At 44.4% G+C, this 16,023-nt stretch overlaps 1 protein-coding gene across 1 annotated transcript; it reads left to right on the forward strand.

Moving 5' to 3' along the window:
• Positions 1-12,071: 12,071 nt before the first annotated feature.
• PPIA (peptidylprolyl isomerase A) lies at positions 12,072-15,405 on the forward strand. The gene is made up of 5 exons (XM_035139705.3): positions 12,072-12,250; positions 14,172-14,202; positions 14,314-14,402; positions 14,654-14,826; positions 15,092-15,405. The coding sequence occupies exons 1-5, from the start codon at positions 12,182-12,184 to the stop codon at positions 15,225-15,227; spliced, it is 498 nt and encodes a 165-aa protein (XP_034995596.1). The 5' UTR covers positions 12,072-12,181; the 3' UTR covers positions 15,228-15,405.
• The last annotated feature ends 618 nt before the right edge of the window (positions 15,406-16,023 follow it).

A 16,023-nucleotide genomic window follows, 5' to 3' on the forward strand; every position in this document is an offset into this window, starting at 1 on the left:
GTTCATTTACTTGGAATAAATCCCCACATTTCAAAGGAATGTGTTCAAAGAATGTGTTTCAAATGAGTATGTTCAAGATTTAAGATAATCAGATTAATGCCACTGGTGTATATCAAAGTATCAAAACCAATGTTTGAAACTCCCATTGTTCTAGGCACATTTTGTGACAGAGAATTTCATCAGCGCAAGCAGTTTTTGAGCTCTGGGCACAGTACTGCACCTAAGATTTCAGATTAAAACTGCAGAGTGGACGGAAAGGAGGACCTTTTTCTGCCTCCCCATTTCCAGCTACTCTCTGAAGACTGGAGAAGAGACCCTCTTAAGAATATTAGGAGGGTGGGCAGAGGAAGGACTACTAGACCATGTGAAAAATGAACACAGTATTTTGGCTGCAGTTCATTCATTTTCAGTTTTGTATTCTTATTATAAAAAAGCGTGCCTAATTCAGTTATTGCACCCATAACCTAGGTTTAAGGTGCCTTTTAGCTCCCAGCTTTCATATATCAGTTTCTAACACTGATTAAAACAATCAGTTATAAAAGCCATGTCCATGGTCTGTTACCTTTTTCTCTGTCTGGATGCCCTCCAGATGCTGCTGAACTACAACTTATATCAGATCCATCCTGTAATAACGGAAGTTGAAATTTAAAATATAATTTTCATTTATTACCTACGCTTCAACCTAAGATGTTTTGCATCAACCTTAGGCTTCAACCTTAGCTACTTTTACTCTTTCTCTCTTACCTCCCATGCTCCTGAATAAAAAGTTATGGAAAATTCAAAAGCTTGCATGCAATTTTGTGATATTTTGGTCAGCCTCTTAAAAGTATTGCCCTTTTGGAATTTTTCTTATGGCTTATGACTACCTTTTACATTTTGTGCATCTTGGTATTATTCAGCAACAACAACAAAACTAGCTGCCAGGTCACTTACGGTCTGAGACATCTTGAAAGCTGCAGCAGGAGAGCACCACAATTGAGTAACATTTCTGTTTTTCCAAACTTACAAGGGTATAATCATTCCTCCATTACAATATTGTATTACAGTACTGAAATTTCACTGCTGTGTCCAGGATATGAAGATGGGCTTTAGATATGTGGCAGCTGTCCATATATTACCATCCTATTTTTATCCCACCTTTCCTCCAAGGAGTTTGGTGTACACATTGTCTTCTTCCCCTCTTGTCGATCTTTATCCTCGCAGTAGTCTTGGGGTGCAAGTTACATTGAGAACGACTAGTCCAGGGCAACCCAAGAAGCTTCATAGCCAAGTGAGAACTTAGTCCAACACTCTTAACCACAATACCACATCAGGGCTGCGTACACATGCCATACATTTAAAGCACATGACTTTGCCTGCTTTCAAGAATCTTGGGAACTGTAGTTCATTCAGGATTCTGGGAACTGTAGCTCTGTGAGGGGCAAACTCCAGTTCCCATGAATTATTTTTTTTTGGGGGGGAAGCAATGTGCTTTAAATGTATTGCTTATTATTTACTTCATAAATTTTATAAACCACTTGATTGTAGGGGGGAAACCTCAAAGCGGTTTATTTACTTAATTTTTTTTTAAAAAAAAGTATACGGTGTTTACACAAACTAACTCTCTTAGGAGAAGTATAAACCAGAAAGTGTTAGAATCATAGAATCATAGAGTTGGAAGAGACCACAAGGGCCATCCAGTCCAACCCCCTGCCAAGCAGGAAACACCACCAAAGCATTCCTGACATATGGCTGTCAAGCCTCTGCTTAAAGACCTCTAAAGAAGGAGACTCCACCCCACTCCTTGGCAGCAAATTCCACTGTCGAACAGCTCTTACTGTCAGGAAGTTCTTCCTAATGTTTAGGTGGAATCTTCTTTCTTGTAGTTTGAATCCATTGCTCCGTGTCCGCTTCTCTGGAGCAGCAGAAAACAACCTTTCTCCCTCCTCTATATGACATCCTTTTATATATTTGAACATGGCTATCATATTACCCCTTAACCTTCTCTTCTCCAGATTGATTGGGAAACCTTATAGCTTAATCAGAAGAACATGGAGGTTGCCATTTGTGGTCCCTCTTCTTGATTGTGAATTTTGAGGCAAACCTTTTTTCTTTCTTTACAAAACTGCAATCTGGACATCACACAGCTAATGTAACAGGTGTTGGAAGGAAAGCAGAACCCCCAACAGCCAGGAAGGGGAGAGTGATAAGATGGAAACCACAGTGGAAGGGCAGGAAGTGTGAGTCTGATTCTCTGATTCTTCATAGAATTGGTATCAGCCGCCTGTTTTGAAATTCTTGACTTTAATGCAGCTGCAGCAATCTAGTCAATTATTCTTTATGGTTAGTCACTTCAATAATAATAATGGAACAAGAATAAGCATAGGCTGGATGAGGAAATCTAGAAGGGAATAGCTTTCCTTGGTGTTTTCAATGTTTCATACAACGGATACTTAAGACAGACGGTTTCTCCCAACCACAGGTGTTGGAGTTGTTGAAAACCTCCAATGCTACTACTTTGCAAATTCTGTATAACTAGCTGCAACAATTCTACCTCCTGCAGCACTACTGGAGAGACACAGGAGCCTCGCCCCCCATATTGAGTTACCACTCAGCTTCCGGAAGTGGGATTTGAGTTCCTGCTCTCACTTTAGCCAAAGCAGCTGTGACATCCTTCCTTGGAAAGCACTAGGTCACCTATATATAATTTACTGCCCATGCTAGAAAAATGCCTTGATCAGCAAGGCAGGGAGGGAACCCAAAGATGATCACAAACTGCTAGACCAGCAACTAAGAGAGCAACAAAGTCACAGGGAAGAAGAGCAGGACAAAAACTGCAGTCTGCAAACCTCAGCTTGCTGCATATATACCATACATTTAACGCACAAGTATCACATTTAAAGCACACTTTACTCTCAAAGAATCCTGGGAGTTGTAGCTTAAGGGTGCAGGGAGGGGTGAACTGCAGTTCCCATATTCTTTTGGGAGAGATATGCCTTTTATGTATAGTGTGTACACGACCTTAATTATCTTGCAGGGGGCGGTGGCTTTAGCTGGCCATGTGTACTTCAGTTGTGAAGCATACAAGTAATGTTTCCTCTCCCTTTCTCCATAACTGGTTCATGTTTTACAACTCCTTCTCTATTCCTAATAATTTAGAGCAAAAAACTCACAACAGTCGGCCAACCCTACCAAAACAAAATGTTATCTGAGCATGTGCAGTTTCAGTGTTTAAAAACTCACTTAAATCATAGAACCCTTATGGCTGCTACAGTGACAAATGCGTCGTGAGTCCCCCACCCAACTGCTAAACACATTTCCCTGGGAATAAGCACACTTTTGCTGTAGAAAATGATAAGATAAAGTAAATACAGTATAGTAAAATAAGCATCTGTCGCCTTGTACATTCCTAGACAGGTACCTACGGAGTTTTTAAACAAACAAACAAACAAACAAATAAATCAGAAAGAACGTTGCAGTGATCAGCTTTGACAGTGATGGGTCTTTAGGTGACATCCCCATGATAGCATAGGTTCTGACTGCTGGGCCTGTTTTTCCATTTCCATTTAAGTGCATATGAACCTGTAAGCTGAACTACTGCAATGTGTTCCATGTGGGACTACCCTTGAGGTTGGTTGGTTTGGAAACTGTAGCTTGTACAGAACACTGTAGCCCTGCTTCTGGACAGAACAGCTCCACACCACCACATTATACCTGCACTGAAAGCGCTACACTGCTGCCAGTACATTACTGAGCTAGTTTTAAGGTATTACTGTTGGTGTATTAAGCCCTAAATGGCTAAAGACCAGGCTACCTAGAAGATAAGTATATATTAATAGAATCATTGAATCAGAGTTGGAAGAGCCCACAAGGGCCATCCAATCCAACCCCCTGCCAAGCAGGAAACACCATCAAATCATTCTGGACATATGGCTGTCAAGCCTCTGCTTAAAGACCTCCAAAGGAGGAGACTCCACCACACTCCTTGGCAGCAAATTCCACTGCCGAACAGCTCTTACTGTCAGGACGTCCTTCCTAATGTTTAGGTGGAATCTTCTTTCTTTTAGTTTGAATCCATTGCTCCCTGTCCGCTTCTCTGGAGCAGCAGAAAACAACCTTTCGCCCTATTCCATATGACATCCTTTTATATACATAGCTATCATATCACCCCTTAATATTCTCTTATCCAGGCTAAACATACCCAGCTCCCTTGCCCCTTACAAACTGGCCAGCCGCTGTGATCATCTGAAGAAGCCCTCCCAACTGTCCCTGTTATTTATTTAGCATTGACATTAATTAAGGCTTTTAGCATAGTGCCAACAGTAATTTGGGACACTTTTCCTATTGAAATCAAACAGGCCCCTGGTATTTTGTCACCTGAAAATGTTTCTGTCTTGCCAGTGGGACTAATTTTCAGTAAGTGTTGATCATTTGTTCTGCATTTATGATGTTTTAATGATTTATTGTACATTGCTGTGATTTCTTTTTTTTAAAGGAGTTGGTGGGTTACAAATGTTATATACAGTGTCATTGACATTGCTGAAAATTGCATGGAATATGGCAATATTGGGAGCCGGCTGCTGCAGAGACAAAAGGATCTGGCAAGAATGAAGGCTCTGTGCCTAAGGCTAGCTATGAAGCAAGAACAAAGGAGCAACAACTTGCTGTTCAAGAAGCAGCAGCTCACTGGAGGCAGAGAACTGACTGTAAGCCCTATGTACAGTATTTTTTTCTGGTAGGGTAACTAACAGACTGGGACTGTGTGCACAGCATAGAAAAGCAAAGAATCCTGGGAAGTGTAGTTTACCCTGCACAGAGCTGTAATTCCCAGCACTAGCACTATGGTTCCCAGGATTCCACAGTGTGTGAACCTTGAATGTATAGGGTCTATGCACCCAAAGGCATGTGTGGGAATGCAACTAGCTGGATGGAGCTTTGATTGATTCATTGCTCCAATCTGAGTGGGACAAAGAAGCCATGATACACAGGAGGTCCCATAAGGGAAAGCCCCATTTTAGTTTATGAAGGATGCCAAGATGACTGCTTTGTTGTATATACAGCAAGTGTAGGGAACCCGTAGCCCTCCAGATGTTACTGGACTGCAGCCATGGGTGTAATAATAATAATAATAATTAATAAATTTTTATTTATACCCCACCCTCCCCAGTCAAAACCGGGCTCAGGGTGGCTCACACCAATAAAAATACAATAAAACATAAAAAGCAATTAATTAAAATACAGATTAAAATACAGTATTAAAATTTAAAATGCAGCCTCATTTTAAGTAGTCCATAAATCCAAGCCATGAGGGAGGAAAACACAGGGGTCAGACTAAGTCCAACCCAAAGGCCAGGCAGAACAGCTCTGTCTTGCAGGCCCTGCGGAAAGATGACAAATCCCGCAGGGCCCTGGTCTCCTGTGAAAGAGCGTTCCACCAAGTTGGGGCCAATACTGAAAAGGCCCTGGCCCTAGTAGAGGCCAATCTAGCCATCTTATGGCTCGGGATCTCCAGAATATTGTTGTTTGTGGACCTTAAGGTCCTCCGCGGGGCATACCAGGAGAGGCGGTCCTGTAGGTACGAGGGTCCCAAGCCGCATAGGGCTTTAAAGGTCAAAACCAGCACCTTAAACCTGATCCTGTACTGCACCGGGAGCCAGTGCAGCTGGTAAAGCAGGGGCAGCTGTTCCCCCCTAAATAAATCAAAATTAATAAAAATGCATAGCAAACTAAGGCCCCCCTAAGAGGCCGGCTGCCCTAACAAAAATCATGGCTACACCCATGACTGCAGCTCCCATCAACTCCAGCCAGTATGGCTAAATGGTCAGGGATGATGGGAGGGGCAGTTCAGCAACATTGGGAAGGCCACAGGTACCCCACTCCTGATACATGGGATGGGACTGAGGAGAACTTTATTGCTGGAATCATAGTCAATAGCCTGCCCAGATTCCTACAGATACAAAAGAAAAGGCGAAACAAATTTTTTTTTCCTTCCAGTAGCACCTTAGAGACCAACTAAGTTTGTTATTGGTATAAGCTTTCATGTGCATTATGTATTTTGCCTAGGAACCTATGATGCGCTGCTAGTACTTAACAATCAGTGATGAATGGGAGACATTGTGTTTTTCTGCCACTCCAAAATGTTTCCAAGTTGTGTATCAATTCTGTCAACTTTAAAGCTGTCTGTGGGTGGTAAGTTTTCTTTAGGCTGTATTAACAGGTACTCTGGGAGGTGTCGCTATTTGGTTTGGAGGGAGCATGGCTACTTTTGGAGCGAAGTGTGGAGAAAGCCCTCATTATTTCCAAATCCACAGAGATACTCTTCCTAACACAGGGGTAGACAGAACATAGATGAGGCTCTACCACAGAGCTTTCCAAACTTTTCAAGTTGGTGACACGCTTTTTGGACATGCATCATTTTGTGACACAGTAATTAAGTTACTGTAATTAAATTTCTCCTGCCAACCTAGCAGTTCGAAAGCACGTCAAAATGCAAGTACATAAATAGGAACCGCTACAGCGGGAAGGTAAACGGCATTTCCATGTGCTGCTCTGGTTTGCCAGAAGCGGCTTTGTCATGCTGGCCACATGACCTGGAAGCTATACGCCGGCTCCCTCGGCCAATAATGCGAGATGAGCGCGCAACCCCAGAGTCGTTCACGACTGGACCTAATGGTCAGGGGTCCCTTTACCTTTAATTAAGTTTTACTAGCAAACCGGAGGTTAAACGAACCCTTTCCAGTGCCAGGAGGAGCGCAGGGAGCGTTTGTGCAACACACCTACACATGAACATGTCGCGACGCACAGTTTGGAAAGCTCTGTTCTACCATTTTTTTGTTTGTAGATTTGACAATAGCAACAACAAAAACCAACTGCATGCAGCTGGGGGAACCAACCCCTTTGTCCCCTTCTCAGGCCACAACATCCCAGTAAATATATTTCCATGGTGGTCACCTTTGTGGGATTATGTACAAGGCTACTTTAAATTAGGCTGCTAAAGCCCCTGATCTATAATTGCACATGAAAGTAGGTGTGTACTTGGATGTGATACTTAAGTAGCTGCACCCCAAGATACCATTTTGCATCTGACTCCACCCCAAGCCACTACTGTGTATTTCAGCTGGTGCACCTCAAAGCACAGAATAAATCCCCCAAGATTTACGCCTGTCCACAGCTAATGTAGTTCACTGGCATAGACTAGTTATTGCAATTAACATGCAAAAAGTTATCAAGGAGATTATGTTCTCACACTAACCTACATGATAGTTGTAATGTTTCACACATGGGGAAACACCTATCTTCAGTGAAACTGCAATGTCAGATTTTCAAGACCAAATTACAGCAGTACATGCTGAAATACCATTAATGACTGAAAGGTGAAAAGACCGCTTCCGGTTCATCGCCAGAGCCATCCGGCGAGGTTTCCCTCGAGCTCCAGGGGAACCTGGCTTTGCGAGGGGGGGGAGCCGCGAGAGGGACACGGCCCCCGAAAGAGCCCCAGATTGAGCGTTCTGGGGACGAAGTGCTTGGCGGAGCTCCAAAAAGCGACTCCTCTACTCCCCGGCAAGCTCCATTAGGAGCCCCGGAGAGAGTGGGATGGTAGTCGCGGGAGCCATTTTCGAGCGTCACTGTCACCCTCACAAAGTGAAGCTTCGTGCCGGCGGCAGAGAGTGGTGGATTTTTCCAATTAAAAGATTGGGTTACATTGGGCACTGTGAGTAAAGATATTCTAAAAGCTTTAATTTACAAGTAAAAGATTCGGTCACGGCAGGAGGCTTTAAAAGGAAGTCAGAATTCTCCTTTGTGTGACACAAGATGCAGTAATTTGACCCCTGGCTGACAGGGTGAAAGGAAACAATCAATTTACCAAGAATTTGACTCTTTAAACTCTATCCTGGAGCAGGTCAGGGGGAGAGGTGTGAATTGTTTTAAAATGCCTGTATATCTTGAAGAAAAAAATCTAAGGAAAGTTCCCCAGAAAGCTAGATCTGGGTGTCTGGAGGGATCAATGAATGGACTTACAATACTGATTTAATGTATTTTGGTACTTGTTGGAAGCCGCCCAGAGTGGCGGGGGAAACCCAGCCAGATGGGTCGGGTATAAATAATAAAATAATAATATTAATAAAGAGTGGATTATTTTATTGAACTTGGATCTGTTAAATTTAAAGTGAATTTGAAGATGTGTATACGATTATGGACTAAGATTTTGAGTTATAAACACAAGATTTAAAAAGGGGAAAGATATCCAGAGTGGACATTAAAATGGCGCTTGAGGTTTGGTAATATGACATTTCCGGCTTTGTTATCTGCTGTTCTCCCATGGAATTTGAAAAGGCAAAAATGACTCTAGACCAGGGGTCCCCAAACTACGGCCCCCGGGCCGGATGCGGCCCAATCGGCCTTCCAATCCGGCCCGCGACGACCCCCGCCGCCCGCTGCCGCCGCCCGCTCTCACGGCGCGCGGCGCAGCGGCGATCTGAAAAATCGGCAAAAAATCGCCGAAAATCCTTTGTGCGCATGCGTACGGGCCTCTCCCGACCCGGAAGAGGTCATTTCTGGTGCACTTCCGGGTCGGGGGAGGCCCATACGCATGCGCACAAGCGATTTTCGCCGATTTTTTTTCCGCCCGTGTGCGTGTGCGCATGCGCACGGGCGAGCACTCCCCCGCCTCCGGCCCGCTGCGCGCGCACTCCCCTGCAGTCCGGCCCACCGCGCGGTCGGCGCGGCGGGCACCGGCCCGCCGCTCCGTAAGTCTGGGGACCCCTGCTCTAGACTCAACATCATCACAAGATTTGTGGCAAAAGATTCTTTTGGAACTTTTGGACATTAAACAGGAACTGGCCAGGAATAACAAGCAGCTGTGTGAAGCTAATAAACAACTAAGTGAAGTAAGTGAAAGGAACTGCTTGGATATTGAATTTGGAGAAGAGACAGTATTGGATTATGCAGAGGAACAAGAAGAGCAACTACCAACTTCAGACAATGCCACAAATAATAAAGAACCTAAGTGTTGCAAAGAAGAGGAGGAAGAAGATTGGAATGCTCCACAAGTGGGAGATGTGGAACAGGATTTAGATGTGGACCAAGGGCTCCTCGATGGAGAACCAGAGGATATTGTTGCTCTCCTAGTGAGAGAGGGAGGGCAATGTACACTCTGGGAAAGTGGGAAGGTAGATGGAGGATGTTGGGAAACAGGTGGAAAAGGGAAGAAACAGCAAAGCTGTCTTTAAAAAGTCAAATTTCAGGAAAGGGTGGGAGTGGGTTAAAATATTTTAATGCTTGATGTTAGGATGGATTGATTGGAAAGGTCCGATACTGGAATGAATTACGGAATTCGCTGAGCCACCTGGGAAATCTAGATCCAGGAGGGGGGGGATGAAATTGTTTTTAGTTTGTTTAAAGGTATTATGAGAGAAGTTGTAATATTATATATTGTGAATCATTGTTGGTAAAATTTATAAGCTAAGGGGAGAAATAATAGCAAGATTAGATATTGGAATTTTATTTAGATATGAATTGTTTGAATGTTAATAATATAAATTGTGGGTTTATAGATTGATATTGAAAAGTATAGAGAGAATTTATAAGAGGTTTAAAATAATGTGAAAACTGCTTAAAGGTTAATTTTAATAGGGACCCAATGAGGGGAGATCTGAGAAAGTCCATAACGTGATGAAAAAGTTAAGAGTAATATCCTTTTTCTTTTTTTCTTCTTCTTTTGTCTTTTTTGTCTTTTTGCTGTTGTTTGTTTTTGTGTTTTTTTATGTGTTGGTGAACTATTTTGTATGGGTGGATTATTAATGTGAATTGATTGTTTTTGTTCCTTTTATAAAATTAATAAATATATTTGAAAAAAAAGAAAGGTGAAAAGACCCTGAAATTTGGGACAGTGCCTTCTTGCTGATTATGAAACAGGCTACTGTTCCTCAGTGGCCTTTTTTCTCCAAAGTACCGGTAAACTCACTAATATGAACAGGTTTCCTTCAGAAGCAAGCACAGCTGAGATCATAAGAGTAAAAAATGTGTGAGAAATGTATGACTTCAAGCCAAAAATACCAACGAAAGAAGTTGTGCCTATTTTGGGTATTGAGGCAGCACTATGCAGTGCAGGACAAGAGTCATGAATAAGCAATGAACATACAGGTGAGAAACAGTTGACTCCAAGATCTCAGAAATGCATCCACCCTAATCCCAGATTACATCCCAGGGCCAGATAATTGAAATGAGGGGCTGTTGAGTTATATGAAGTTGACACCTTCATAAACTGGGCTAGGACTGGGGAAGACACAGGTTCAAATCCACATGAAACAGAGGCTGTGTATGCACTGCTGCGTTTAAAAACAGATGCATCATCATTCTCTCTCTCTCTCACACACACACACACCCCGTTTTGCAGGGAGCAACATTTCATAAGAAACAACAGAATATAAAGGTAAAGGGACCCCTGACCATTAGGTCCAGTCGTGACCGACTCTGGGGTTGCGCGCTCATCTCGCATTATTGGCCGAGGGAGCCGGCGTATAGCTTCCAGGTCATGTGGCCAGCATGACAAAGCCGCTTCTGGCAAACCAGAGCAGCACACGGAAACGCTGTAGCTGTAGCGGTTCCTATTTATCTACTTGCATTTTGACGTGCTTTCAAACTGCTAGGTTGGCAGGAGCTGGGACCAAGCAACGGGAGCTCACCCCATCACATGGATTCGAACCTCCGACCTTCTGATCAGCAAGCCCTAGGCTCAGTGGTTTAACCACAGCGCCACCTGGGTCCCATTTCATAAGAAACAACAGAATATAGATTGTGGCTATTACATGGAGAGTAAACAGGAATGTGTACACAGCCTAACCTGCTGGTTTTGGTCCAGTCACTCTTTGTAGTCCTAACCTAACTTAACTCTCAGGTTTGTTGGGAAGATGAAAAGCACCAGAGAGGTATATTTTCCTTTTCTTTTTAAATTTTTATTTGCATTTTCAAAAACAGGAACAGGAGAGGTATATTTTCAGGACCCATGTTATTTGGAGGCTTGTAAGTTGTTGTAAACTATTCTGAACATTTTGTTTTAATTGCTGTAACTCACCCTGGGTGCTTGGGTTGAAGGGAGGATAATTAATAAATATAATACTGTATTAATAATAGGACCATTTATGGTCCCCAGAAGCGCCTTGGAGGAAAGATAAGAGTTCAAGCGTCATAATAACAAAGTGGAGGCCTTCCAAAACCCAGAGCTGGTCAAATAGCTGCGTTATGGCCCCTCCAAATGTTGCAAAACAGTGTGCAAGCTTTCCATGTTGACCAGAACTCTGAGGCGGGTGGGTGGGACGAGTGAGTTAAAAAAACATTAGCCTGGATCTTGAAAAATGAATAGACCAAACCTATCACTTCCAAGCTTCCTGCTAGTGCGATTACACAGCCATTTTCGCTTCCATGGCCGGACCAGATACCCCGCCCTCTCGGTTCCCTTCACGCTGGTTCCTCCTCATCCCAGTTCAAGCAGCAATCACAAGTCAAGTCACCCAACATTTCTGCACCCTGGATTCTCCCCCCGCTCTCGTGCCTCGACTCCCTGCACTGCCACATCCCGCCACACGGCTACCATTCAAACCCTGCTACTTGGCGACGAAGCCGCCTTGGACTCGGAGCTCGAGAGGCTTGCTTCCGAGGAGACGGGCATGCGGCCTGCATAGCTTCCAAAGCCGTTTCCTTCCTCGGCACTAAAAAGCGCAGGATGGTGGGGACCAGCGGCCCTGTCCCCATCCCCCACCCCTTCCTTCCTTCCGAACAGACAACCTTAGCCTTACCCAGTGCAAGTCAACAGCGCGCATGCTCAGAAAAGGAGGGGAGAGAAACAACCCTCCCCCATACCTTTCTTCGGTTCCCGCCTCTCGCGGAGACCACGCCCTTACTTAGAGGCGCGGAACACCCGAGAACCCACCCTCGCCCCGAAACGAGAGCTCTGACTGGCCCCACGCCCCTTTCACTCTGGAAACTCTCCTCGTTGCGATTGGCCGAAAGTCGCGTGAGGAAAGGCAAAGGCGGGGGTCCTCTGGCTATATAAGCCCTGCGAGCGGCCGACGTTCTTTCTGCTGTGCCGCGCTCCTTGCTGTGTGGAGAAGTGTTGACGCTGGTGCTGCCTCTAACCGCCGCCGGTTTTCTTTTCTCTTTTTTTAAGCTATCCCCTTCCTTTATTCGACTCATTCCCGCCATCATGGCCAACCCAGTCGTGTTTTTCGATGTCTGCGCCGACGGCGAGCCAATGGGGCGCGTCACCTTCGAGGTACGACGAGAGCCGTTAAGGGTAGAGCGCGGAGAGAGGGGCGCGCCTGAGGATTCGGCTCCGCCGCCATTTCCTGCCGGGGAGGGAGTTCGGGGCCATTTTGGGACTTGCGTGTGTGCATGGGGAGGGTGGGGGCGGTTAGGAGCAACGGGCGCCGGTTGGGGGGGGAGGGGCGCGATCGCCTCACTGCGGCGCGCGAGGGGTTGCGCGCGCACCCGGGCGGCCTGGGTGTGGGGACGGCAACAGAGGAAGGGAAGTGGGCGCGCGCGAACGGGCGTCGCCTCCTATCCTCCTCCACGTGGCCTGCGCAGCCTACCCTGGGGGAAGCGGTTGCTGGCTGCCGTGCCGTCGCCTTTGTTTCCCTTGCCGCCGCTGCCGCGCCTTCCTCGCTCTTCCCTGCGCGGGGAAGGGACGTGCTGCTAACGCCGCCTGCGCGAGGCCTTTGGTTGTTGACGCCGCCGGCAGGGCTCTTCACGCCTCGCCCCTGACGCTGCCCATTCTCCCCACGCCTATGCTGCAGGGGGGGGCTGGCCTCCATTTTTTGATTATTTTCCGCTGTAGTTTTGAGGGCGGTTTTTTTATTTTTGTGAAAAGAGGATCAAGGATTGCCTTTCGAGCGTCTTTAACGACCCCCCCAAAAAAAAATTATAATGCGAGTGCTGTGCGAACGATCGCATGAAGGAGGTATACGCAGGCCTGGGTTCTCGGGCTTTCTGTTGCCCTCGCTCCCGATCAGGTTTTCCTTGATAGCGAAAGCGCCAAATGGCGGGCTGCGGTCTCCCGTGCGTATTTCCTTAGCTGGGTTTCCTGCTCCTTTTCTGCACGGGACTGCCTTGCGTTGAGCAAGAAGATTCGTGCACCGAAAAGCTGCGAGTGTAGCTTTGTTTTCCTTGACTCGCGATTTTAGCAAGAAAATGTTCATTCATCCAAGCCCATGGCAGAGATTGGGGATGGCTATGAAAGGTTGCTTCTGCTCCTATTAACGTTTTGATGCATTGTGTCTGCTTTGTGCGGAGGGAAATAAGTGAGTTAAATTTCAGTGCGGGGTTTCAAAGTGCGACAAATGATTGCACCGCAGAGGTGGCTGTTGCAAGTTTTACCCCGTATGCAAATGGAGCTAGAGCCAGATTGAGTATGGTACACGCTAGAGTTGTCCAGCTAATTTGTACCTGGCAGGAGTCCTGCCACTGCAGCAAAGAATAAATGGACAGTATGCCGATTGGTTTTGGGAAGTAGGTGGAACATTTTGTGCCTTTTCCAAATTATGGAAATTCTGCCTGTTGGATGTCTGCTTTTACTTTTGTTCACTAGCTAAAGTTGTGTCAGAACAAAATGTAGTTGTATGTAAAGGAGATTTGTTATGATTACATATTTAACGTGGTAATAAATATGGTGAGTAGACAGTAAATCATTTTTGCCTGATTGCAGTTGGCCTCAATATTTAGCAGTAGACCATTTTTATTACAGTAGAAGACTAGAAGGATTCTGGTTTGTCAGAGCTCCCTCTAGAGTGCTCTTCGATCTAAGGCATAACCATGCTGTATCAGTCTAATGTGCCTTGATCCAATCAATTAGCTTCTGTCTTGTATCATTCCTGCAGAGGTCAGTTCGATAAATGAGTCAACAGTCAGTTTTGATTTGCAGAATAGGATGTTTTCAGTTTATAGCATCCCTTGCAATACATATATTTTGGCACATGTTGCTAGAATTAATGACACTGAGTTACAAATGGTTAATAGGATAGCTTGAATGATTGTTATACACCATAACCATCCAGGTTAAATTATTTTTAAAGGCAGTGGTTCTCTTGGTAAAGCAATACAGCAAGAAGGATCAATGAGACTGGGGGAATTAAGGGAGACGTAAAAATGTGTCTATTCAAACTGAATGTCATTAATTGACTTCTGTTTTTGTCCCACAGCTATTTGCCGACAAGGTTCCAAAGACAGCAGGTTTGTAAATTTGAGTGCCTTCATCTCCAGGCATGTTTGTTGGAAGTAATTTTTCAAGGATCTAAGCAAATGTGGAAGGCTGTTCTTACAAATGTCTGCCTCTGATTTCAGAGAATTTCCGTGCCTTGAGCACTGGGGAGAAAGGTTTTGGTTACAAGGGGTCCTGCTTCCACAGAATCATTCCTGGGTTCATGTGCCAGGTATGTAGCAGTTATGATTTTAGTCTTACAGTATTTGAATTGCACTGTTGATGAGATTCATATAAAAAGCATTGCGGTCCTGCCTTGTCATGTTTTACGATTTATGATAGTCTGGTCCCTAGACTTTGACCTTTGCTGCTTGCATAATTGCTCTTCTGTCCTGATATATATATATATATATATATATATATATATATATATATATATATAGTGTCAAGTTTCAGCTACATGTGTATATTGTTTTTCTATAGGGTGGTGACTTTACTCGTCATAATGGAACAGGTGGTAAATCTATTTACGGTGAGAAGTTTGCTGATGAGAACTTCGTCCTCAAGCACACAGGTGCTGGCATCTTGTCTATGGCAAATGCTGGTCCCAATACAAATGGGTCTCAGTTCTTCATCTGCACTGCCAAAACCGACTGGTGAGTACTTTGCTTGAGACTTTCAACAGTGAACTTAAGCATTAGTTCAAATGGAATAGAATACCCTGTGCCTTAAGTAGAAGGATGTGTTTTGTGTAAAGTTACACCAAGCATAATTTCTTGCTAGCATAGTTATTGCCTGCTGCCTGTCACCTAAACCTTCTGAATGTTGACAGGATGGTAGCCCTAAATGTTTTTGGAACAGCTTCATGAAATAAAAATCACAAAAGCCTTCTAAATTGATCTAACCAATTTATTTCCTTAGGTTGGATGGGAAACATGTGGTCTTTGGCAAAGTCAAAGATGGAATGAATATTGTGGAAGCAATGGAGCGCTTTGGGTCAAGGAACGGCAAGACAAGCAAGAAGATCACCATCTCTGACTGTGGGCAGCTGTCATAAAATTCATTTGTCTTAACAATCAACCATTCCTTCTGTAGCTGGGGTTAGTCCCCTGTAATCCTTGTGCTCCTGACTTACTGCTGCTTTTCTATTGGGTTTCAATTTCTGCTCCCTCACAAGTCCAGCTGGACTGAAGACAACTTTGTTTGCAAAGTGAAATAAAACAAGTTAAACCACATGCCAGTTTCTTGTTTTCTCCCCCAAGGCAAAGCCTTGCATGTTATAATCTGATCAGATAGGTCCTAATCCTAAAAACATTGTCAAACCTTGGGGTGGCTTAGGTGTTGGGCAATATTAAGCCTGCCTGTTATCCTTTCCTTGGGGATGGAGAACTTGTTCTTCCCCATAGTGATCACCATAGCAGACTATATGCTATGCTGACTGAGGCTGATAGAAGTTGGAGCCTCTGAGTTAACCAAGTTACTGTTTGAATGTAGTATGGGCTATACTAAAGTGTGTGATCTCATGAGAGAGAAGCCATGAGATCCAAATAGTGCTGCCCTAGCTATAGCCCAAGAATAAAAGCTGGTAAATCTAAGGCCTTGTTTGAAAGTAATTAAGCTGAAAATGTTGAGACATTTGCTCTATGAATCTCGTTATACTGCTTAAAGGGGGAAAATACATCCAAATGTCCCAACTAATACACATTTACTTGGGCAACTATCCACTTACACAATTTCTTACAATTTTTTAAGATTAGCAAGCTGTCATTTTCATTTTCTTCTGAACTGGTCTCTGCTCACAGTGGTACTACTAACTGATGTCAGAAACTTTACAACAATGGTATATTTGATGT

The sequence above is a fragment of the Zootoca vivipara genome, chromosome 14 (assembly GCF_965207765.1).
Source record: "Zootoca vivipara chromosome 14, rZooViv2.hap1.1, whole genome shotgun sequence".
In the NCBI taxonomy this organism is placed as follows: Eukaryota; Metazoa; Chordata; class Lepidosauria; order Squamata; family Lacertidae; genus Zootoca; species Zootoca vivipara.